We start from the raw sequence: 25903 nt of genomic DNA on the forward strand, positions 1-25903 counted from the left end.
GCATTATGACACTGCTCAGGGCTCCCGGTGATTTAGTGTTCATGTAAATAACCCTTTCCATACCCTGGCCTCTTCGTCAGTCCCTGACTTCTCCTTCAGTGACCTCACCCTCCTCTCTACTTTAGCCAGGCCCACTCTTAGCCAGACCTCTCAGTACCAGTTACAGATCACCTCCATCATCTCATTCTCCGACCACACCTCCTGTCTTTCCAGTTCATTCTTTTTAGTATCTCAATTCCAACAATTCTTCAAGTTCACCAGGACTGTTGGTCCTATCACCTTTTCACTAACTCTCATTTCCCTTATGAACTTCCTTGGCTTTTTCCTGGCTTAAATTGCATGGTTCATAATTATAGTCATTGTTTTGCAAACTTTCTAAGATCTCTTGCTCCTCTTTCTACCTATTGTACTTGTCTGGCAGAATCCCAACCTTTGTTAAATTTAAATTCCTCCCACTCCTCATTGCACCCAGACAGGGGAATTTATGCTAATTTGTCTCACTTAATAATCGTACCTCCAACCTCGGTGGAGCTTTTAGTGATGTGGAACTCCTCTTTTCCTCAGCCCATTCATTTTTCTAAATGACTATTTCACACTTTCTTCCTAAACTTCCAATACCCGCTCCTTCTTCCTCACTCTCAGCTGGGCGACCTTCCTTCCCACTTCAAGAAGAAAATACAAGCTCTCAGGAGAGACCCTGCATAAGCTTCTCTCACTACATGGAACCACCTGCGGTCATTCATACTCATTTGGTTTGACTTCCTTCCTGTTCCTTTGGATGGACTCTGCTTATCTCTAAGGCCGACCTGTTAGGAGATCTCGTCTAGCTACCTGGTTATTATCTTTGCTCCTGGGGTTCTGCTCCCCTGCGCTGCATCATCACATTTACCCCCTCTCTGCACTGACACTGCATTAGGTTACAATGTCTGAGCAAACCTTCCCTTGACCCCACGTTCCCCTCCAGTTACCAGATTTAATTGTCGGTATAGCCATCTGCTATTTCTCTCTGCCCATTCTCTCTTAAACCCTCGACAAATAACCCTTCACCAAATAACACTTGTTGAGGACATGGTTGACCTGTGTGTCACCAGACCCAGCAGTCAATTCTCAGGCCTCGTCTTACTTATCAACACCATATGACACAGCCGATCTCTTCTTTCTCCTTGAAGTACTTCCTTCACTAGGCTTCTGGGATGCATGCTCCATTTTTTTGAGTAGCATTTATCACCATCTGACATGTTTGTTTGTTTATTGTTTATTTTGGCCCACTAAAATCTAAGCTCCTTGAGAGCAAGGGCTTGCCTTGTCCTCACCACTGCCGAGAACAGTGGTACATACACAATAGGCACTTGGTAAATAGTTGTTGAATAAATGACTGTGAGCTTAAAAACTAGTATATACTTATCAGCTCTTTCCGCATTCCCAGCTCCTTTCCTGGTCATAAGCTCTCACAGCCATTTTCTTTCTCATTTTTTCTGAATCTTGCATTTCCTAGTTGTATTTTCCTTCATCGCTACCCATTCCTTTCTTTTTCAGTCCAAACAATTACCATCGTGCTTATATTTCTGTGGGGCTCTCGTGTTTATAGAACATTTATTTATATCTGGTATTACAGATGGTCTGTGGATCCAAGTTGATGACATTAGCATATAATGCTGAAATTAGGTGCAGATTTACAAAATTAAAATTATAAAAGAGTAAGAAACAAATTAAGTCTTTCAGAGCTAAAATTATGGTCTTCTAGGATATTTAGGTTTCTTGTTTATTATACCATGCTTTACACTTGACTGTTTCTGGCTACTCATGAAGGAATTTCTCTTGATTTTCTGCAAGGATTTTTAGAAGGCAGGAGAAATCACCACGCTGGAAAGACTTTTCTAACTTCAGCTGAGTTTATCACTAGTTAAGAGTAGTCTGCTCCTTTTAGTGTTTCACCATTCTTTCTCCCTATATCGATGTGCTAATGTGATGCTGGATTTGTAGGAAAATTCATTTTTAACTGGTCTTTCATTTATGGCTTTTACAGAATCTTGCCTCCTGGAACCCTTCAAATCCTGAATGTCTCTTACTTGTGGTGAAGGAACTTGTGCAACAGTATCACCAGTTTCAATGCAGCCGTCTCCGTGAGAGCTCCCGCCTAATGTTTGAATACCAGACATTGCTGGAAGAGCCGCAGTATGGAGAGAACATGGAAATTTATGCTGGGAAAAAAAACAACTGGGTAAGGGTTTTTTGGAGAATGGGGGAAAAAAGCCACTTTATCTGTAATAAAATAAAATAATCAATTAAGATGTCTGTTTATAACAAACCCTAGCCATTTCCTTAGATAGACATGGTTCAGGTTGCGCAGATAATTTCTCATGATTTAGTGTTTGAAGTGGCCTTGATGTTTATCTGGCTCGTTGTGTTTCTCAGGGGTATCACGCGGATCGCAAAATTTGGAGTCTCACACTCCGAGCCCCAAGTATTCTGAAGCCAGCGGTTTTGATGTGGGTGTCTCACAGGCCACATTTTGAGACACGGACAAGTTTCCTCTTCTTTTCAGTGTAGCCCTTCTTCAGTATCCCAGTCAGATGTTAGAGGTTAACTCTGGAGGTAGCTAGTTTATATGGAGCCTTTTATAATTTCTTTTTGTAGTTTTTTTATATCGTTTGACCCTTTTGAACTGCAAGTCAGATCATATCTCTTCTTGGCCCAGAATTTTCATATACCTCTCTTTCACTCTCATAGTGAACGCCAGTGGCATGAAATGCTCTGCGTGGTTCCTATCACTGCCATCCTTTATCCTTCATTACTTCCCTCACTTCGTTTTCTACCTTCCTGTCTGAAAATATTCAGCTCTAGCCACACTAGCACCTTTGCTGTGTTGCAGACACACCAGGTATGCTTGTGCCCTAGGTTTTGTATATAGCTTTCCTGTTGTCTGGGATAGTTCCCTTAAATATTTGCATGCCCAGTACCCTTCCTCCTTAAAGTTTTTACTCATATGTCATATTCTCAGAGATACCTATGTTAACATGCCTGATTTTTTTAAACAATTTTTTTGAGGTATAATTTACATACCCTATCTATGTCTTTTGAATGGAGCATTTAGTCCATTTACATTTAAAGTATTTGTTGATAGGTATGTATTTATTGCCATTTTAATTATTTTCATACTAGTTTATAAATGGTTGGTCTACTACTTTTACTATATGTTTGCCTTTACTCGTGAGATTTTTTTTTCTTTCACATATATTTTTTTCTAACTTTGGTCTTTTTTTATCCACTTAAAGAGTTTTCTTTAGCATTTCTTGTGACTCCTGCATAGTGGCGATGAGCTCCTTTAGCTTTTGCTTGTCTGGCGAATCCTTGATCTCTTCTTCAAGTCTAAATGATAACCTTACTGGACAGAGTATTCTTGATTGTAGGTATTTTCCCTTTCATCATGTTGACTGTATCATTTCTATTTTACTCGTAATATTTGCAGTGCCCTTATAGGTCCTGACACATTTTAGGCTCTTAACCTACAGCACTGAATAGATGGATACATCTTGAGCCTTAGGTTGAGCTCTGACTCTTTATTAGTCTCTCAATTATTGTAGGCAAGTTTCTTGACTGTTCTAAGCCTCAGTTTTCTCATTTATAAAATAGGTATAAATGAGTTAGATCCATTGAACTATTGGGGATAATTAAATAGTATATCTTAGAAAACCTTTTTGTAAAGTATGAGATGTTTTAATTAGCCTAACTTTGGCTTTCCTTTTTACATGTAGTAGATAATTATGCCTTTGCCAAGGAACAATCTCCAGACTTAGGTTCTTGGTTGTTAGAGTCCATTAGAAGAATTACGCTTACCAGGCTGTCACCCAGCTAAAATGATAGTCACTCTTGAGTATTTCTTAACTTTCAACTGTCTAAGTGGTAAGAACAGTAATTTAAGATGAAAGCTTGTTGACGGGGAACAGCCTCTAAGAAAGAAAGTAAAATTTCCCTTTACAGAACAACCTGGGTTTGGAATCCATTCTGCATAAGATGCCTACCTGTCACTTCCAAAAGGAGGAGAGAACTATGACACAGCTGCTATCACCAGAAGAAAAGCTTAGCCCTAATACATTGCCCAAACTCAGAAATTACTTGCCAATGTACTATAACTTGAAAAAAGGAAGGATGCACGTATTTATTGCTCATGCTGGGGAAATTGCCATTAAGGCAGTTGGCAGAACAGCTGACATTTTAACAGTCATAGGTCAGATAATTTTCTACATCTATCCAAGAGAGGATTTGACCAAGGATTGACAGAAAAATCAAATTATTCTGTTCAGTTGGCTGCATCTAAATGTCTCATTTTCAGCTTACAGGAAATATTGCTATGGAAGCAATCTTTGACGTTACCACAGAGTCACCATAAATTGCTTGAATAAGTGTTGGAACTTCAAAAACACAGGGAAAGTCATTGTCTGAGACAGAACTCAGAAAGGATTTCCTCCTTATGTTCTGATCCTCATAGCATGTTTATAGCTCAAATTTTACAGTAAGATATGTTTTTAAATCACCATTTACTCAGTTTTGCAGAGAAAGATTAGCTTACAGGTTACAAGGAAAATCAGGGAGAACTAAAAACTGAATTCTTGCCTAGTTTTGAATGTTTCCAATGCTATTAGAAACAAGTGCTGAGTTTTCTTTAGCCTCTCAGTGGCAAAAAGAATGTATAGTGGGGCAGGAGCAGGGTGGAGGGTGCTAATGGGGAGAAAAGAGGGGACATCTGTAATACTTCAACAATAAAGATAAAAAGAAAAGACTTTGCCCGGCCGGGCATGGCTCAGTGGTTGAGCATCGACCTGGGATCCAGGCGATCGGGGTTCGATTCCCTATCAGGGCACATGCCCAGGTTGTGGGCTCAATCAATGACTCTCTCATCATTGATATTTCTATCTCTCTCTCTCCCTCTCCTTTCCTCTCTCTGAAATCAATAAAGATATATTAAGAAAAACACACACAAAAAAGCAAAAAAAAAAAACAAAAAAAAAAAAGAAAAGAAAAGACTTCAACTAGGGTTGAGAAATGACAGTTGGAAATGTCATTGAGAGCAATGAGAAATGACAGATGGAAATGTATATCAGGAATTTTTGGATTGATTGATTAACTGACACATTGTATTATCTAATAAATACTAACTGAATTCTAAAAAAAGAAAGAATGTATAGTAGGCTTGAAAGTTGGAGATCATAAAGTACTTTTATGGTTTCTATTAGATCAGATTCTTGTCACAGTGTTACGTTTCATTTATTATGAATTTAGTTGTATAAATCAGTCTGTTGCCAATCACCATAAATTTATACTAGTTCTAGGATCAACATTTTGAGAAGGGATAAAATAGGGATCATTTGAGCATTTTTAAATGAATGCTGGTCTAAAATAGCTGGTAGAATAAAAATATATTGTACAAACTAAAAAAGGGCAAGAAAGCTAAAATTCAGTGCATGTACTAAAATAACTAGCTTTTCAAATGAGTCCTAGTGCTAAATATGCAATTAGTTTTCTGATTGCCTTATATGTACAAAAGTTCTTTTAATTTTTTAAACCCCACATTTCACTCCTTTTGTTATTTAAAAAATATTTAAGAGCCATTGAGTCTAAGAAACTCAAAGTTTTGAGATTGCCATTTTAACCTATAGATCGACATTTTAGACTAGTAGGTAGAAATGGCTACTTATTGATCGGTAGGTTGTTTGCCTCTAAAATTTGAAAATGAATAAGAAATGAATTGAATTACACTTACTATTGTCTGTCCAACTAGCCCCTTGGTACTTTTTAAAAACCTGTCTCAACATCCGCAGGAATGACTTAACAAATGTTCCACATAGATGTAGTAGCCATGTTAGTGTTCACTGATTTTATGAATGATTGTTGCACATCCTACAGGGGTCTGGAAAAGCTCACACTGTGGAGGAGGGAGTTTCTGGGTGACCCCTTATCAGTGTCAGTGCTTGTTTGCTCCAGTAACACCGACCTCCTTGCTCGCTCATGAAGGTCTAGGCATATTCCTACACGAACCCCTTTTACACTTGCTCTTCTTTTCCCCGGGACGTTTTCCCACCACATTTCATATCGTTTGCTCCCTCACCTCTTTCACATCTTTACTCAATTGTTACCTTGTCAGATTGCTCTATAAAGGTGCTAACTCCCTACCATTGGAGAGTTTTGAGCAAAGGAGGGTCATAATTTGACGAATGTGTTGAAAGTATGCCTTTGCCTGTGGTGATGGGAATAAACTGCAGGCGAGCAAGGGCTGGAGCAGTCAGGGGTGACCGCAGTGGCCCGGGGCAGAAATGACTGCTCGGGTCAGGTGCTTGTGAAGATGGTAGCAAGTTGGTGGACTGTGGATGTAAATTGAGGGTAGCATCAGCAGGATTTGCTGCCACTTTGAATGCGGGATGAGAGAAAGACAGGAGTCAAGGATGATTCTGTGGATTTTGGCCTGGGAGACTGAAAGCATGGAATTGCCATTTACTGAAATGCATAAATATCCAGGGAAGAGCCAGTTTGGTTTTCGTCATGGTAATTGGAAATACAACTTGAATTAGTAGCAGGTCTGGGATGGAGTTATAACATATAGGAATCATTAGCATATAAATGGGATTTAAAGTCATGAGCCTGGGTGAGATCTACTGGGGAGTGTAGATAAAGAAAAGAGGTCTTGGGGTGAAACCCTGGTGCACTCCAGTGTTTGGAAATCAGGAAATCAGAGGGAAGGCCAGTGAAGTAGAGAAGAACCGAGAGAATGGGATCCTGGAAACCAAGTGAAGAATATTCCAGGAAAGGAGTGATTCCCTATGTGGAAGTGCTGCTGACAGAATAGTAATATGGTGAGAACTGAGAAATGACATTGGATTTGGCAATGAGGAGGTCGTAGATGAGCTGTTTGGTGGTGTGGTGGTGAGGAAAAGCTGACTGGAGAGGGTTCAAGAGAGAATAGTAAAAGAGGAAATGTAGACCTTAAATATAGCCTAATTCTTTATAGGAGATTATTCTGTAAAGTGGAACAGAGATGAGATGGACTTAAAGAGGGACATGAAAAAAAGAAAGACTTTTTAAAATGATGTGTGCTTGCGGATGGGAGTGAGTGGGTAAAGAGGAAAGAGCTGGTTATATAGGAGAAAGGAGGGAAACAGTTGTTGGGAACATGTATTCTTTTATGAGGGTTCCTTCCTCTATAGTTACTATACACAGAACTAAAGGAAGTCTTTAAAAAATTTTTTTACTGAATTTATTGGGACAACATTGGTTAATAACATTATATGGGCTTCAAGTGCACAATTCTGTAACATCATCAATATATACCACATTGTGTGCTTAGCACCCAAAGTCAAGTCTCTCTCTGTTACCATGTCTCCCCTTTTACCGTTTTCCACCTGCTCCACCCCCCTTTCCTCTGGTAATCACCATACTGTGGTCTGTGTCCATGGGTGGTTGTTTTTCGTTGTTTAATCGCTTCACCTTTTTCACCCAGCCCTCCAGTCCTGCCCCCCTCTGACAGCTGTTGGTGTGTTCTCTGTATCTATGAGTCTGTTTCTATTCTGTTTATTTATTTTGTTATTAGATAAGGAACACTTTTCTGTTCTTCCAACATCCCCCACAAAAGTCCCACTGGGCTAGGTGCACCTCTTATAAGCTCCCACTTAACTCTGTACTGTTTATGCTGCCCCTATACTTACTCCTTTTAAAGTATTACTTCTTGTACTTAAAAACAGACTCTTTTAGGTCCAAAGAATCACTCTTAACAGGGTATGTTAGTTCTAGAGTTTTAGGAGTTTATGCTAGTTTTAAGAGCTTAACACAGCCCCAAAACCACACCTTTTTAGTAATCTTGGACTATAACAGAAGGTAAGAGTTTTATTAGGATCTTTCAAAGACCTTCTCCTCCCACCCACCATGATGAGTTGTTTGTACATCCTTAAGTGGCTCTTAACTATTCTCTCAGATGTTGGGTTTTGAGTAGCTTGTGTGTACTGGTGTTTCATACTGAGTCCAGCTGCTCAACTCTCAGGATTAGTTCTGATTCTCACCTTTGGCATTCCTGGTGGCACAGTGCCTGCTGTGACTCTGTCTGGCTGTGTCAGCTCTGATTCTGTCCATTCAGTCTCTCACTGTGCCTTTTCTGCTCCAGGGTTAGACTTGTGTGATGAAGCAGTGCTCTGTCCTTAGCCAGAGGTTGATGTAAGTTAAAAGATGTTGTAAGCAGTAAAAGAGACAGCAAACAACTATGCAGATGATACTTAATCATTGTGATCTTTTGAGCTCAAGGTTTATATTTCTGTTTGCCTTTTCAAGGTTTTAGGTCAGAGTTTTAAAATTAGGGCCAAGACCTTGAAGCCAGTCACTAGAGCGTTTGTAGAAAAGAATGGTGCATGTTGTGGAATCAACTGTAAGAAGTGCTTATGTGTGCTTATCCACTCATCCATAAAAATACCTGTAAATGCACACTATATTTAAATATATGTTTTGGGGAGTTTGAGGTGCTTGTTTTTATAGGGGAAAAAGAGTGGAGATACTGGGAGCTCTTCAGTAGTCACAGTATGAAAAGGAGAAAAATCTACTCTTTAGGGTGGTTCTATGTTATCCCCAGAGTTACTTGTCCAGACAACATATCATAGTGAAACCCAGCGTGTCAGAATCCCAACCTGAGCTGCAGACTTGCAGTGAGAGAGGCTGGAACACCCAGGATCCCACCAACTTAGCACCCGCCTTTGTTGCCTTTGTAAGACTTCTCTTGGAACCCCTAGGTGTCTGCGCAGCCCAATTGGAAAACCCTTCCCATGACCAAGTTTTTTAAAAATGTGATTCCTTAGCCCTTCCCATCATAAAAATTGAGAAAGGAAACTTTTTTTTTCTTTTACATGAGTATTCTTTTTTAAAAAATAGAAGGTATTTTTTATAGCTTAGTTAAATGTTTTAAATTGCTAAACCTTTGTACATCTTTCCTGTGAAGACTGGCTTATAGATAGAATCACTGAAGAATATTAGTTGATGATAATGTTAACAGATTCCAGGGAATTAAATCTTATCTGGGGTGTCTGCTTCTGTACTACTTTATATGGGTAGAAGTTCGACCTTTGTGTGCATTTCTAGAGAAACTGTAAAGGCTGGTGATATATGTCATGAACCTGTGGGTTATAAATACAGGGCGGGGCAAAAGTAGGTTTATAGTTGTGAGTATGTGAAACACAGAATTTATTCTTGTATTATTATTAATTAATTAATTATTGTATTATTCATTATTATTAACCTACTTTTGCCCACCCCTGTATTAGTGAAGTGGTCCGAATGCTTTAGAAAAAACCAAACAATCAATGGGATAGGTCTGTCTCTATTGTTTGGATTTTTAAAAAATCATACATTAAGGTATTCTTTTTGTACTTAAAAAACAGACCAGAAGGTAATACTATTGCATTATAATTTTATTGCATTTATAAAACAGATTTAAAAATTCTAATTGTACTTTATAGTAACTAATAATTTAATACTCTTTTTGACTCTCCCCTGCTCTTTCTCCCTTCTTTCCTTGTTCATGTTGCTTTACCCAAGCTGAAGATGTCTACCTATTTTCTCAACAGATTGAACTTGTGGTCTTGGCTATAACTGTCATGTCACAATCTATTTTTGATTTTAATATTATTATTATACCTTTTTTTCTACAGACTGGTGAATTTTCAGCTCGTTTCCTTTTGAAGTTGCCGGTGGATTTTAGTAATATTCCCACATACCTTCTCAAGGTAAAAATATAATTGTCAATATGAGAATATAAATGAGGTTTTAGAGTATTTAACTCTGAATATTTGTATGATTGGTTTACCAGCATTTGTTTGGATGATGAATTCTATTAAAATATTAATTACATGAAGATCCATTAAGTTCCTTTGTTACCTAAAAGCTAAAATAGTAGACCTAAAAGTAATTTTGAAATGATTTTTTTCTTATAAGATAAAATTAGCATAAGTAAATTACACTTTGGAAAAAAAATACCTTTAGTTAATAACTATTTTGGGATGACAGACTCTGTTAGAAAATTGTCTAATATGCATTCTTTCTTTAAGTCGGATTGCATATTAACTGTGCTTTGCTAAAGGGGCACTTTATTTTCTCTATGTTAGCAGTTGATCTCAGGCACCTTCATAGTTGGCCTTTCCTGGAGAGACTGACAATTGAGTTAGGCCAGTGTATATGGCATTCGTTAAAATGAATACAGGCAACGTGTGGCCTGGAGAGAGATCTGCAGATGCTTTGCAGAGAAAAGGTGGAATGCAAGTGACTAGGCTGTGGTTAGGGTGAAAGAAACTAAATGACCAGGGAGCCAGTTCTGAACAAGAAGCCTTAAGACAAAGGCTTAGGTTCATTGCAGATGCTGATTTTGGTTTTGACTGCCCTCAGTTCCATATTTCAACTTGTGGTTATATAGCTTTAGTCTAATGTAAGAAAAATTTCTACCTTCCTAATCTGATGATGTTCAAAGAGTTAACAGTATTTATAACAGTCTAGAGAGAAGACAGAATCCTTATACAAGTTTTCCTGCATATTGTAGTAGTCAATAAGTAGTATTAGATATTAATCTTGATAATGATTGGACGTGTGGTCTGGTGGACTATAAACTATAGACCATAGAAAAGATTAGGGAACACTTTATTTTTTTTTAAATTTAAAAAAATTTTTAAAAAAATACATCTTTATTGATTTCAGAGAGAGGAAAGGAGAGGGAGAGAGAGAGAGATAGAAACATCAATGATGAGAGAGTCATTGATCGGCTGCAGCCCGCAACCCAGGCATGTGCCCTGACCGGGAATCGAACCCTGATTGCCTGGATCCTAGGTCGATGCTCAACTGCTGAGCCATGCCCGGCCGGGCGGGAACATTTAAAAAATATATATATTTCATTAAGTAAAACATAGAATTTTTATGCTTCATTAAACTTTCATTTTTAGCGTGGACTGGTGTGGCTCAGTTGGTTGGGCATAGTCCCATGCACCAAAAGGTTGCTGTTCGATTCCTGCTCATGCCCTGGTTGTGGGCTCAATCCCCAGTAGGGGGCAGGCAGGAGGCAGCCAATCGCTGTTTCATTCTCATATCAATGTTTCTCTCTCTCCTCTCTCTCTCTCCCTTCCTCTGTCTCTAAAAATCAATAACAATATTAAAAAACAAAACAAAATTTCATTTTTAGTTTCTAGTTGACTACTTTTCTTCCCTGTATCCAAGGGTTGTGAAGTCCGAGTGAGAATAGAAGTCAGCAATTCATATTAGTTTCTCCACACTCCTGTTGTGGAAAATATACATATTAGATCTGTGATTACTAAGCATAATTAATTTGATTTCAGCAATTACTGTGCTCCATTGGAATAGCAAGCAGTTTCCTTGGAAACTCTTAAAATCACAGACTCATTGACTTCCATATATTCCAGTTAAAACTCTACTTCAGCTTATTTAAAACCAGATGTAATACTATATGAGAGTACCTTATTTATATAATCACTACTCCATAATTTACAGTTACAGTATCTTTGTTTTGATTTTTGGGCCCTTATCAGTTTGATTGGTTGTCTTGTTTATTTGAACTTGATGTTGCCTCTGCTCATGTTCTTGAAAGTCAAAGGAAAAAAATGCTTCTTGAATCATAATCTAATTTTTTTCTCTTCAAAATCAAATTTTCCCATTTTCTATTATGCCCTTACCTTTTTTGTTGGTCAAATAGGAGAAAAGTGGAATCTATTTGGCAAAATTAGAAATCTTTCCCCCTCCTCACAAAATAAAAGTACTGTGAAATAATTTTTCTCCTATAGATGAAATGGCTACATTGAAGCACTGATGTCTTTCTGGATCTTTTGTCCATGCAAAGAGAGTAAAATAAGGACCAAAATAGAGAAACTTTTTTATAGCACAAAACAATAGCTAAATACATAAACAAATAAACAAACCTACCTAAACTGAAATAATTTTATTAACCAATGTCACCCCAATGAATTCAATTAAAAAAAATAAAAAATAATAAGAAAAAAAATCACAAGCCTTTAGTGATTTTTTTTTGGTCACCTTATCTAGTATTTCAATAACCCCAATACACACACACACACACACACACGTGGAGACACACACACACACTCACACACACACACAAGCTACCTGCAATCCAGAATATCTGTTGAGGGTTTTAAGATCTCAGTTTCTAAAGTTGTTGAATCATAACCTTGGAACACTTGGCTGTACTCTTAAAAACAAAGTTTGCATTAGGGATTGCTTTACATATTATTTGCATTGAAATGCTTCTAATTTTTAATTACCAGGCTTATGACTGATAGTCTGAGTCTTAAAATAAACTCCTTAAATTTCTAGGGTAGGATATTCTTTACCAGCATCAGTGTAGCTTTACCTTGACATCCAAAAGAAATGAAAGGTTAAGTAGACTTCTACACATTGAGGTAGCATGGAGTTTGACTATATACCCTTCTGATTTGCTGTAGTGAAATTTTATTGCACTGTGATGAAGTCATTGTCCACTCTTAAGTTTATATGTCCAAGTGTACTTATTTTATGCACTAATAGAAATTTTTGATGTTAGAATGAAAAATCCATTAAAAATCTATTGATCATGATTTTGCTTAATAATCTACTCTAGCATATAGGGTTCTTACAAGGGGTAGAGTGAATTTATTCTGAAATTGAGTCCTGACTTCAGTGTCCAAATTTTATTCTTGGCTGAGGTAAATCATTTACATAAAAACCCAGTCAGTAAAAAAAACTTTTGTATTAATTAGGATCCTTTATTTTGGGTGGTCGAAATCCAGCACAAACTAGTATAAATTTAATGGGAAATGTAGTACAAATCTTCGGCTTCCGTAATCCCCATAGCAGGAAACAGATCCCATGTTGGATAGTCTGTATATTGGCACAGACCAGCTTTCTCATGTCTGCCCCATTTGGGCCCATGTACACGCCCCTGAACATCTCAACTGGAGTGCTTATGGGAAAAAACAGTTGTCCCCAGAATAAAGGGGGGATCACTGGAATGATAAAAGTATAAGTATTCACTACAGTTACTAGCCCAAAGGAAGATTGGTTTATACCTGTATACTTTCTCTTAAGGAAGAGCTAGTCATTAGAAGTTGCTGCTCTTAATTTTCTTTAGGGTGTGATGAACATTGACTTATGTCTAGTCCTGTCTTTATTCTTGTTCTGAGAATTCTTAAGCCTAAGAGTATAATGCTAAGAAAGCATTATTATTATTATTTTTTCTGTAAAGCCATACTCCATAGTGAGATACAGGAAATATTTTAATTGTCTAGTAACATTTTATCATCTGAACAAGAAGTGCTCAGAAACTAAGAATATAGTGTTTCGGGGAGAAGCTTACTTCTAAACATAAGTTTACAACATATCATTGTAAACACAATATGTGTTTGAACTAGCCTCTGAAAATAATGAGCCAGTTTTACCCAGAATATGGTAAAGTGGAAATCCTGTAATTAGGACCTTCTTCAATGGCATTATACAGAAGTACCTAGAAAAGTTGCTGGATCTCTAAACTAGAAGGCTAAATACTGATATTTCATGCTGATAGTGGATATGACAAATATAACCTTTCAAAAAAATCCATGTTAACTTTTTTTGTTTGATAGGACCATAATTGTTCAAATAGTTGTCTTAATCAGTTTGGGTTGCTGTAACAAATACACCATGGAGTGGGTGGCTTACACAACAGATATTTATTTCTCAAATTTCCGGAGGTTGGCGAGTCTATTATCAAGTCACCAGCAGATCCATTGTCTGGTGAGCACCTGCTTCTTGGTTTGTAGACAGCCATCTTCTTCCTGTGTCCTTGCATGGCCAAGAGAGAGATCTTCTCTCTGGTGTCACTTCTTATAAGGCCACTAATCCTGTTTGTGAGGTCTCCACTTACATGACCTGATTACCTTCCGAAAGCTCCTTCTCTAAAACATAACATTGGGAATTAAGCCTCAACATATGAATTTTGGAGAGACACTAAACATTTATTGGACTATTGATAGCAATAGTCCAAGTAGTTGCTGGAGAGGCTCTAAACTAGGTGCCACTGAGCCCCAGTCCACCCCAGAAGAAGAACTGCAACCAGTTTACTGTGACCGAAGTATGTTTGCACAGCGTTTTTATTTGCATCACTTGATGTCACACACGAGCTCATTCATCCTGATGGATAGCTTGCAGCAGTTTAGTCCCACTCTGGCATCTGAATCATGACACTACATGGAAATGAGTTGAGGGTGAAAAGCTAGGTCATCTGTGTCAGGAGGTGAGGTTCTCCTCTTTCTCACCCTTCTTTGGAAGCTTCTGTGGCTGCACTGATCATGATCACCAGTCACATTCAGTGTAGGGCGATGGGACACAGTGTGTCAGCCAGAGGCAGAAAGCCGGAATTAAGGTCAGGTTCTCAAGACAGGTCTCCAAGGACAGGCGGAGACTCTTAGGGAGATGTCCATGTTGGAATCTTACGTGGTCTGAGGTCATTAATATGGAGGAAAGCATCCAGGGTCCTTGTGTGCTGAGATTATCCTGGGTAGGAGCTGCCTCTGCAGCCATTGGATAGCAGGTTCACTTGCTTAGTCAATCTGCTTCCTAATCAAACCTAGGTTAGCAAATGCAGATACTTACAGAATCAGAAAGGTACTGAGAAGCAATGAATTTGCTTGATATAATAGGAAATGGTGAGAACTGTAGTGAACTAGCACGTGTGTGCTTCATCTAAGGGAGCAGCTGCTACTCAGCTATAGAATTGTTTCCATGTGAGAGGATGGGCCTAATGTTGCCAGATACGCAGATGTTATTAAAAGGAGCCCAGAATCTCAGGGCTCCAGAGATTTTTTTTTTAATATGAAAAATACCTGCTTTTCTTTCTTTTTTTCTTTTTGTTTAAAATATTACAAATGTCCCTTTTTCTCCCCAATGACCCATTCCACCCCATCCCCATCCCCATCCCCATCCCCATCTCCATCCCCAGTCCCTCTCCCCACTATTGTCCGTGTCCTTGGGTTGTGCATATATATGCCTATAAATTCTTTGGCTACTCTCTCCCCCTCAACCCACCCACCCTCCTCCATCCCTCTGACATTCGTCAGTCTCATCTATGCTTCCATGTCATTGAATCTATTCTGTTCATTGGTTTGTTAAGTTCTTTAGATTCCACATATAAGCGAGATCATGTGATGTTTGTCTTTCTCTGCCTGGCTTATTTCACTTAGCATAATTTTCTCCAGGTCCATCCATACTGTCCCAAAGGGTACAAGATCCTTCTTTTTTACAGCTGCGTAGTATTTCATGGTGTAAATGTCCCACAGCTTTTTTATCCACTCATCTACTGATGGGCACTTGGGCTGTTTCCAGATCTTAGCTATTGTAAATTGTGCTGCTATGAACATAGGGGTGCATATATTCTTTCTGATTAAGGTTTCGGGATTCTTAGGCTATATTCTTAGAAGTGGGATCACTGGTTCAAAAGGCAGCTCCATTTTTAATTTTTTGAGGAACCTCCATACTATTTTCCATAGTGGCTGCACCAGTCTGCATTCCCACCAGCAGTGCACTAGGGTCCCCTTTCTCCACACCTTTGCCAGCACATGTTGTTTGTTGATTTGTTGATGGCAGCCATTCTGACAGGTGTGAAGTGATACCTCATTGTGGTTTTAATTTGCATCTCTCTGATGGTTAGCGACGTTGAGCATTTTCTCATGTGTGTCTTGGCCATCTGTATGTCCTCTTTGGAGAAGTGTCTATTCAGGTCCTTTGCCCATTTTTTAATTGGGTGGTTTGTCTTCCTCTTGCTAAGTAGTATGAGTTCTTCGTACACTTTGGAAATTAGCCCCTTATCAGATACATCCTTAGCAAATATGTTTTCCCAGACCCTGGGGTTCCTTTGTATTTTGAGGCTGTTTTCTTTTGCTGTGCAGAAGCTTTTTAGTTTGATGTAGGATACCATATGTTTATTTTTTCTTTTGTTTCTCTTGTCCTAGGAGATGTATCAGTGAAAAGTCCACTACGTAGGATGTCTGTGACTTTATTGCCTATGTTTTCTTCCAGGATTTTTATGGCTTCATGACTTACGTTTAAGTCTTTTACTCATTTTGAGTTTATTTTTGTGTATGGTGAAAGTTGGTAGTCTAGTTTCATTTTTTTGCATGTAGCTGTCCAGTTTTCCCAGCACCACTTATTGAAGAGACTGTCTTTACTCCATTGTATGCTCTTGCCTCCTTTGTCAAACATTAACTGGCCATAATGGCGTGGGTCTATTTCTGGGGACCCTGTTCTGTTCCATTGATCTCTATGTCTGTTGTACCAATACCAGGCCATTTTGATTACAATGGCTTTGTAGTACAGTTTGATGTCCGGCAAAGTGATCCTTCCCACTCTGTTCTTTTGAAAAATACCTGCTTTTAAAATGATGGCAATGGATAAATAGTTTTTAAAAAACACTGTAGGTCAAACAGAATACCTCTGTGTATTGGTCATGGCAGTCTGATAGCCAGGTGGGCTGCAGAAGGGTGTTCTGAAGAGCATCTCAGGTAGATAAGATACAGCTCCCCATAGCACAGGGTGGTCACTGATTGCTGGACTATGACAGCCATAGGTGAATTGACACCACGTTTCAACTTCAGATGTAGAGACACTGATTTTGAACTAGGGAACCTTTCTGGATTAGTCAGGGTTCTCGAGAGAAACAGAACCAATAGAATATGATATATAAGTGTTGGTTCAGTTCTTATGGAGGTCAGGAAGTTCCACAGTGTTCCACCTGCCAATTAGGAACCAGGAAAGCTGGTGGTATAATTCGGTCCAAGTCTGAAGGCCTGAGAACCAGGGGAGGGAGGGATGCTGGTATAAGTAAGTCATGGAGTCTGAAGACTGGAGACCAGGAATTCTAATGTTCAGGGGCAGGAGAAAAGAAGAAGAGAGGATGGGAGGAGAAGGGAGAAAGGGGCTAGGAGAGGGGTGGGGGGAGAGAGAATATGGTTTCACCCTTTCTGAGCCTTTATATTCTAATTGGGCCCTCAAGGAGTGGATGATGCCCAGCCCCATTGGTGAGAGTAGATCTGCTTTACTCAGTCTACTGATGCAAATGCTAATCTCTTCTGGAAACACCCTCACAAACACACCCAAAATAATGTTTTACCAGCTGTCTGGATGTCCCTTAGCCCTGTCAGGTGGACACATAAAATTAACCATCACAAAATGGGGACAGAAAGAGATTTTGCTTGGGGCGATGGGCGCACGATGCAGTGTGCAGATGATGTTTTGTTGAGTTGTACACTTGAAACCTGTATGATTTTATGAACCAATGTCACCCCAATAAATTCAATTTAAAAAACACAGTGGGAAGTTGTGATGAAAATAAAATACACTGTTTCATGAAAAATAAAATTAACCATCACACTTTCTGTTCATAAGACTGCTAAATTTGTGACTGGATCCATTAACTGAAAGATTACTAATGTATAATTTAATAGAGAGAGCAGGTTAGGCCTAGATTTTTCAGGGGTTCTGGGGCACAGAAAGTATATTTAAAAATTATCTCCTGAGGTGCATGTTTTTGTGTTTTTCACTGTAATGTGTGATACACCAGAACTCTTCTGGAGACTTAATGGCCATTTTTCACCCTGATTGCTGTTGTTTTAAGGGATAGAGATCCATCTGAAGTGGCTTAGCTCCCGGAGATTATTTTAGGAGTCTGAGGAACCAAAGTAAATATGGGGAGATTGCATCTATGCTGTTTAGCCTTGTCTAGGGAAGCTTGTAAAAGTGGTCAAGAAGTTTCAAGGGCCCCAGGGGCTCCATTTAACTGTGAATGATCCCAGTTAGCTGTAAGTCAGGGGTTCTCAACCTGGGCTGCACTGACACCTGGCCCTACCTCAGGTTGGTGAAGTCGGAATCTTTGGAGGTGAGGACAAGTATCCTTACAGTTTAAAGTTCCTCCAGGTAATTCTCATATGCAGCAGAGTTAAGTAGAAGCTTTAAATTTCTACTTTGCTTAATAAAATCATGTGTACATAAATGGATTTACTGGCACAGTGATGGTGTGACTGTGATCTTGGCTCCTCTAGTCTGTCTATCAGTGGGCACTGATGGTGACAAGGTTTGGAGGGTGGAAGTGAGGGAAAATAACTACTTTGTGTTGAGTAAATGCTGTTGGGACTGGACCAGGTGCTTTGTGCACATTATCTGATTTAATACTCTTAATAACTCAGCGAGGTAATTTTTTGCCTCCATTAAAAAAAAATAGGTTAAGGGCTCTGGAGACTCAATGGTATAAGTGGTCCAGGTAGCAATTTGTGGAACTGGAGTTTGGATGCAGATCTCTCCGGCTTCAAAGGCAATGGTCTTTCCAACACACCACATTGCAGCAAGAAATACTCTGTTACTAGATTATTTTAAGTTTAGTAGTCAAAATGGAAAGCTAAGACTCCTTACTTCTGTATTGAGGCAGAGAGAATAAATGAGTTGAGGAAAGATCCTAAATTAAGATCCAACATAAAGCTGCCTGGAGTGTTCTTAGGGGGATCTTACTGTGACCCAGTGGATGATTGAAGGAGAACCTTGACCTGGGTAGCACCTGTACCACCTGCCCAGTATCCCGAGCTGATATAACAACAGCAACAGAATTCCCAGAATGGGCTTGGCTTGGTTCTTGAGTGCAGTATTGTGCAGAACCTCGAAATACTAATTTGTGACTTAAAGTGATGCTGGAATCTGTAGAGGATTAGCCAAGCAAAAAAAGAAATACAAGGATAATCTTTATCCCCAAATACCTTATAATGTAGTTGATAAAATATAGTTAATAAACATTAATCTAAAAATAGTTTAGCACTCATTCATCAGAAAGGATATATGTACCCCTATGTTCATAGCAGCACAGTTACAATAGCTAAGATCTGGAAACAGCCCAAGTGCCCATCAGTAGATGAGTGTATTAAAAAGCTGTGGGACATTTACACCATAGAATACTACGCAGCTGTAAAGAAGAAGTATCTTGTACCCTTTGGGACAGTATGGATGGGCATGGAGAATATTATGCTAAGTGAAATAAGCCAGGCAGTGAAAGAAAAGTATCACATGATCTCGCTTATACGTGGCATCTAAAGAACTTAATAAACTGATTAACAGAATAGATTCAATGACATGGAAGCATAGTTGAGATTGACGAATGTCAGAGGGATGGAGGGGGCCGGGGGGGGGTGGAGGGGGAGAGAGTAACCAAAGAATTTATATGCATATATGTACAACCCAAGGACACGGACAGTGGTGGGGAGAGTGACTAGGGAGGGGGAAGGAACGGGGTGGAACGGGTCATTGGGGAGAAAAAGGCACATCTGTAATACTTTAAACAAAAATAAAAATTTAATAAAAAAAATAAAATAAAATAAAAATAGTTTAGCACTAATTTGTATGCTACATGTACAGTAGGCCTTTAAAAATGTAAAGATTGTTATGGATTGGAATGGTTAGGGAAACATTTGTGACCAAGTTTAGGCATAAACTGGACCTCTAAAGAGGTATAACTTTTAAAGACTAGAAAGGGAAGAGGGACAGTGAAGGTGTGGATGACAATCACTAGTAACGGCACTCTGTGGGCATACTGAAATTAGGGAGCAGATAATAACCTAGGCTGGAAGAGAAATTTTTTGCAAGAGAGTAAGAGATAAAGCTGGAAAGAGAAATTGGGAAGCTCTTGAATGCTTGGAGAATGCTTTCAGACTTCGTTAAGCAGGTAATTTTAATTTATTTTCCCTGGATTAGCTTCTTATTTCATTCCTATGGCCCCAGTCCTTCCCACACCCTGTCTCTCTGCAGTATTACTTCCAGAGTAGTCTACTTTAATCTCCTCTTAAAACAGCTACTCTCATGGTTTCTCTTGAAACAGATAATTACTTGCAAAGCCTACCTGTCCACACAGTGCTGTGTTACAGGCATCTCTCCTCACAGTCCGGCCAGTGCTGTGAGAATTCCCAGCGGTCACTTGCTCCTGTTCCCCCTCCCAGCTCTGAAGCCCCTACTCTTTCATCTTTTCCTAGATAATTTATTTAATTGACCTAAGAATAAAGTGAAGCCCAAAAAAGTTGGAGTTACTTGCCCAAGACCACAGTGTTTATTTGGAGCCATGGACAGAATATTTAGCCTTGATTATTGGCCTGGTGACTAAAGGGGAGCTGAGATCAAGGTGGAGAAGGGGTCATGACACCTCAGTGAGCCTCTTGAAAGGGGGTGAAACATGCAGCTACGGGAAAGCCAAGTAAAGAGAACTGTATAGGTAGAAGGTCTGCAGAGGCCCAGCGTTGTACAAGCCAAAGGTTTTAAAATGTTAATGAAGAAGGAAATGCTCAGATGCCATGGAATAAGTAAGACTGCACCCAAGAAGAGACATTTGATTTGGCCAGGGCCATAGGGATATTGAGACCAGAGAGAACACTTCATCTAATGGCCACAACTGAGACAAGATTATTGGTTTTAATGAAGATGTGAATGAATAGGAAATGTACTCAGTGGGGTATTAGACAAAATGAGTTGTGGAAATGGGATGGAAACTTGAAAAACAGAAACGATCAAGTGGAATTACTAAGAAACAACTAAAGTGATAGCATACTGGCCAAAGTAATCATAGAGAAGGCTTTTCAAGAAATAGTTTTAATTCATGATATACTTGCATGTGATAATCTTCCTGATACTCTTTCTTTGAAAAGTTGAAAGGAATTGTTCCTGGGAAAACCCCATTTCAAGTGGTCTATCATTCATCCACCTAGTTAGGGAGACTAGGTCATGGTTTGAGTTAAAAATGCGTGTGACTTGTCATTAAAGACTTAGTTTAAGTAAGTTTGCAGTTCTGAAATTTTTCATTCATCTCACCTTTCCTGAGGGTTTTACATTCGATGTACCCAGAGGAAGATAATTAGGCTAATTAATCTCCCTAGAATTTCTTTTTGAGTGAAATCTTGCATTGCCCATTATTATTGGAACTGTTTGAAAATCATTCAGTCTTACACATTTGCTAGGAAGGAAACTGATATTTTCCCCCAAATATTCTCTTTATTTAAATCCAGCAAGCTTTTTAGGGTGACATGTATTGATTATAGTTGCTTCTCCGAGCATAAGATAGTAGACATAAAAAGCCCCCTGATCCTGATAAATGAGTACAAATTCAAAGGCTGACCTCACAAAATTTTTTCTCTAAACCACAGATTAAATGATGCTTCAAAATTTGAGACTGTTCAGTTGACGGAATTTTTTGGATTCAGTAAAGTCACACTTAATAAGCAGCTTTTAGAAATAAAGACTGCTTTAACTCACTCTTGTGAAATCTGGTTTTAAAGCAAAACAGTTGTCTGTTTCTTGAAAGATCATAAAGAATTCACAGAGAACCCTCATCCTATCTTAAAGGAAATAGTTTCTGTCTAACCAAATAGGAGTGGGCATACTTTTATACAAGTAGGAATGTGTACCTGGAAGAAAGTACCATAAAAGTAGGGTACTGTTTATTTCTGCAATAAATCTGACTTATCATTGCTAAATTTGAGCCAAAGTTTGCATTTGAGACTTAATCACAAAGAAAGTAGTGAGCGGGTCTGAAAACTTACTCTGCAGGGAACATCCTTTTATTCTTTCATGTTCTTGTCCTACCTCCTTTCTCTAGAGAGAGAAGCAGGGCTTAGAGAAAACTACACTCCAGATCAGAGGCCCCCAAACATCTTCTCTAAAGGTTCAGATAGTAAAATTTTGGGCTTGCAGGCCAGATGGTCTCTGTCTCAACTGCTTAGCTCTGCTGTCATAGCATGAAAGCAGCGATACACAATACGTAAATGAACACATGTGGCTGGGTTCCAGTAAAACTTTATTGTCACAAACAGGCACTGGGCTGGATTTGGTCTGTGAGCAATTGTTTGCCCATTTCTTTTCTGCATTATGGAGGAGAGTGTTTCTTCACAGATTCACTGGGAGGGGATAGAAAGAGAAGTAAAGGGATTTGGTTTAATGAGTGTGCCTGGATTTTAATACCATGCTCTCGTAGCTGATATTTTACTTGTACCTTCAACTTGAGTGAATTCTCCCTCCCTCTTTTCCTTCCTCCTTTTTTCCCTTTCCTTCCTGTTTCCTTCCTTTTTTATTCCATCTTATCTCTCATTTTTAAATAATCTGTTGGTAACATATAATTTACTAAATTTTCTTCCAAGTCTTAGTTTCCCTGACTGTGATTCAGGTAGTGCTGTAGATTAAAGTTCTTGTTCTGCCTGGAGGGGCTTAGTCTAAGGCCTGGGTACATCATCCAAGCTGCCCCAGAGTCTCTCCTACAACATTTGAAAATTGAAACAAGGAGAGAACTTTTTCTTTGCTGTGATGTTTATAAGCTCGCAGGAATTGAGTCCAGGACTCCAGGGAGCCATGTTGTTCACTGTGTGAGAAAAGCCTCTGGATCAGCACAGCCCAGTAAGCCACATATGTAATTTCTAGTAGCCACATTAAAAGAACTAAGAAGAAACAGGTGAAATTAGTTTTATTTAACACATTCAATATATTATTTTAATATGTAATCAAAATTAAAATTATTAATGAGTATTTTATATATATATTTGTACAAAGTCCTTGAAATTTGGTGTATATTTTATTCTTTACCACCTCTCAGTTCGGACTAGTCATATTCCAAATACTCATTAGCCACATTGGTTAATGGCTACCGTGTTCGACACTGCAGCTCTTCACTGTGGGAGTGAAAAAGTAGAGATGAGAAAAGAGGTAGGTAAAGATGAGAAGCATGGAAAAAGAAAGACAGAAGAGAGAGATTTAGAGAGAAAGAGTACCATCAGTGGTGAGATTTTTGATTTCATTTCTTCAAGTTGGAGGAGCTGTCTTGGCTTTAGCTCCTATAACCAACTGTCCTTTGGAGTCTTTGAGCCTCTCCCATAGTTTTCCAATAAATAATCTTTTTTTTTTTTTCTGAAGTGAGTATGATTCAAGTTTCTGTCATTTATAATCAGAAAAATCTTGACTTACATTATTATCTCTACTTCTTTTAGATGAGGAAACTTAAGCTGAGAGAAGTTAAATGGGTTAGCCAGGGCTATTTTAGCTGTGTATGGCAGAGCACAGGTTTGCCTCAGTCACAAGCCCATGCTCTTTCCACCACAGGAGACTGATTGCATGGAAGCGAGTTGTAGAGCAGGCCCTTTCTCTGCATAAAGGGATGGAACTTGATTCTTGCACAGTCAATGCCCAATATAGTTCTTTCTAGCCTCTGATATGATGTGATTATGAAAATACTTATTTTTTTGATAGGAACTTTCTGGTGGAAACACATAGTAGCCCTTTAACACATTCCACCTCCACCCCCTGCTAAAAAGTGATTTCAGCAAGTCACTTGGCAGTGATGGAACCTGCTTCAGTCCCGTGGTCACATACATGCTGCCTTGTAGACTGGTGTAGTAATCTAACCTTGTTTCATTTGAAATACTGTAGCCTGTCCAGGAAACTGTATTAGCACCTCTAAACAATCACGTCATTAAAGGGCAAGACTGATGAGCCCTGTTGAGGCTACGTAAGAACTATTTTCCACCCCAGACAAAATTAAGCCAGTTCTCATAATAATTTTAGAATGATTCAGTCTTTTCTAGTTGCCATAACTGATATTGCAAACACTTGGAAAATTGACATGAGACTATTCTTTTCTGTTTTTCAGAATCACCCTTTTGAATTATTAACTGCTCTAATATTCAGTTGGTAGTTGATCCATTTTAACAAATTATCATAAACCCATATGTTGAGAATTAACATGAATAAGGCTGAGGTCTTATGGAAGGACACCCAGGCAATTCATAGTCGCAGTAAAAAGTTTGTACTTGATGGCACAGAGCTAAAAGTTCAGCTTAATGCATTTACGGCAGTAGCACGTTGTCCAGGACTGTTTCCTTGAACAGTCTCAGAGTGAAGTGATGCACTGGTAGCAGCACAAATGGGAGGGAAGGCTGATATTCATGAGTTTTAAGCTCCTTATGGAAAATTTCATCTAATTCACCTTTGTATTTTCCTGTATCCTAGCACAGTGCCCTGAATACAATATATACTCAGGAAGAATTTGCTTTTAAAGAAAAAAATGTGTATATAGTATATATAAAATGATTTAATGATAATGTAGATGAGTTCTTATATTGTTCAAGTGAACTCTACTTTTTCTTCTGCTTTTAAAAAAAAATGATTCAGTCTTTTCTAGTTGCCATAATTATAGCAATTAAAATCTTAAATCTAAAGAAAACATAAAGGAAACGTAAGTCTAGAACTCATTCTATTTTTATTCAGTACATATATTTTACTTTGTATGATGAGGCTAGCCTAATAAAGAATAGAAACAGACTCCTGATTATGTAATAGCATGCAATTATTTTTATGGCTATTGCATTCCAGTCTTCTTCTGCAATATTTACAATGTACATGTGTAGCAAGGGCAGAGAATACAAGTTCTGACAATCTTAACTGTAAATCAGGATCAAGTCACGCAATGTTACATTTGTGAACTGGCTTGACTGATGCAGATGACCTTTATTAAGAATACATAAAATACGTATTTACAACTCTGTGGTAAATTTGGGGTTCTAAGTTCTAAAATTTAATTATCTCTCACTACATAATTAATTCTTCCAGGACATTTTGATATTGGTTTAATTCTGAAGATGGGGAAAAGCTCATATATTACATTTTGAAAAAAATGCTTTAAATGTTGTATGAACATAATGAGAACTTCAGCAGAGTATGGCTACAAAAGACTATGATTCAGCCTGAAAACATAACCTATGGAAAATCATCAACCATGCAGAATGAGCTCTTCCAGATGACAGATCTAAGAAAATCTGCCAATAAAAGAGAGAGTGCTAGAAGAAAAAGAATCCCATTGACTCTCAGCACATGGCCCCGACACTGACATACAGTTCTTAGTAACAACTCCAAAAAACTGGATTGATACCTCCCCCAAAAGAATGTGTGAATGTTAAAAAAGTCTACTGATATTTGTTGCTTTTATTTCAGAGCATGTTTTAATGGAGTGTGTGTGTGTCTGTGTATGAGAGTGATGAAGGGGTACATATAAATTATATTTTCAGTTTTCATGATAATAGAGATTCCTAGCAAACTGAAAATAAAGACAAACAGCCATGTCGCTTGATGCCGCAGCGAGAGCATTTCCGCCCTGTTATCCTTACTGTGGCTCTTATAGTCACTCCCTGAATTTGTTCTCTTCCCTTCTCCTCTCCAGGGGCCCTTCTCTAACCTTTCTTTAGCTCAGCCTTTCAACTACTACTTAAAAAGAAAGGGGCCACTAGCCCTGGTCAGTGGGTAGAGCGCCGGCCTGTGGGCCCCAGGGTCGTGGGCTGGATTCCCTGTCAAGGGCACACACCTGGGGTGCAGGTTCCATCCCTGGCCCCTGGGGGTTTGGGCGAGTGTGGGAGGCAACCAATCAGTGTTGTCTCTTATCAGTGTCTCTCTGCCCCGCTTCCACTCTCTCTAAAAATCAATGGAGGGGAAAAGAAAAAGAAGAAGAAAAAAAGGGCCACTAGAGATGACTGGTTTAATTTCTTGGTATTAGATTATGCATGTTCTGTGATCGTTTTATAGAATGTAGGAGAGGCAGCATGGCCACAGGGCATGATTGGGTAGGAGGCTGGGGTTTCCTAAGGCCAGCAGTTCTTATTATCTAGAGTAAGGTGTGCTAGCTGAAGCTGAGTTGGAGGGTTGATGGTGTATGTTAGGTTTTCTTGTCAGGTATTTCCTATAAGAGTAGGCTGACAGGTTTAGATTGTAACGTGGGCTGGACCACTGGGTTCACCTCCATTTCGTGGGTCCTGATGTACAAATTAACTTTATCACACGGAATTAATTTAAA

General features: G+C 38.8%; 1 protein-coding gene across 4 annotated transcripts in view; it reads left to right on the forward strand.

Moving 5' to 3' along the window:
* BABAM2 (BRISC and BRCA1 A complex member 2) overlaps positions 1–25903 on the forward strand; it is a 316065-nt gene that overhangs the window by 103970 nt on the left and 186192 nt on the right. For all 4 annotated transcript variants that reach the window (XM_081156557.1, XM_081156556.1, XM_081156555.1 and 1 more), the window contains 2 exons: positions 2027–2221; positions 9681–9755. In XM_081156557.1, the coding sequence (XP_081012683.1) occupies positions 2027–2221; positions 9681–9755 (270 nt within the window). The remainder of the gene's footprint in view (positions 1–2026; positions 2222–9680; positions 9756–25903) is intronic.

This window comes from Miniopterus schreibersii, assembly GCF_964146895.1.
Source record: "Miniopterus schreibersii genome assembly, chromosome: 13".
Classification (NCBI taxonomy): Eukaryota; Metazoa; Chordata; class Mammalia; order Chiroptera; family Miniopteridae; genus Miniopterus; species Miniopterus schreibersii.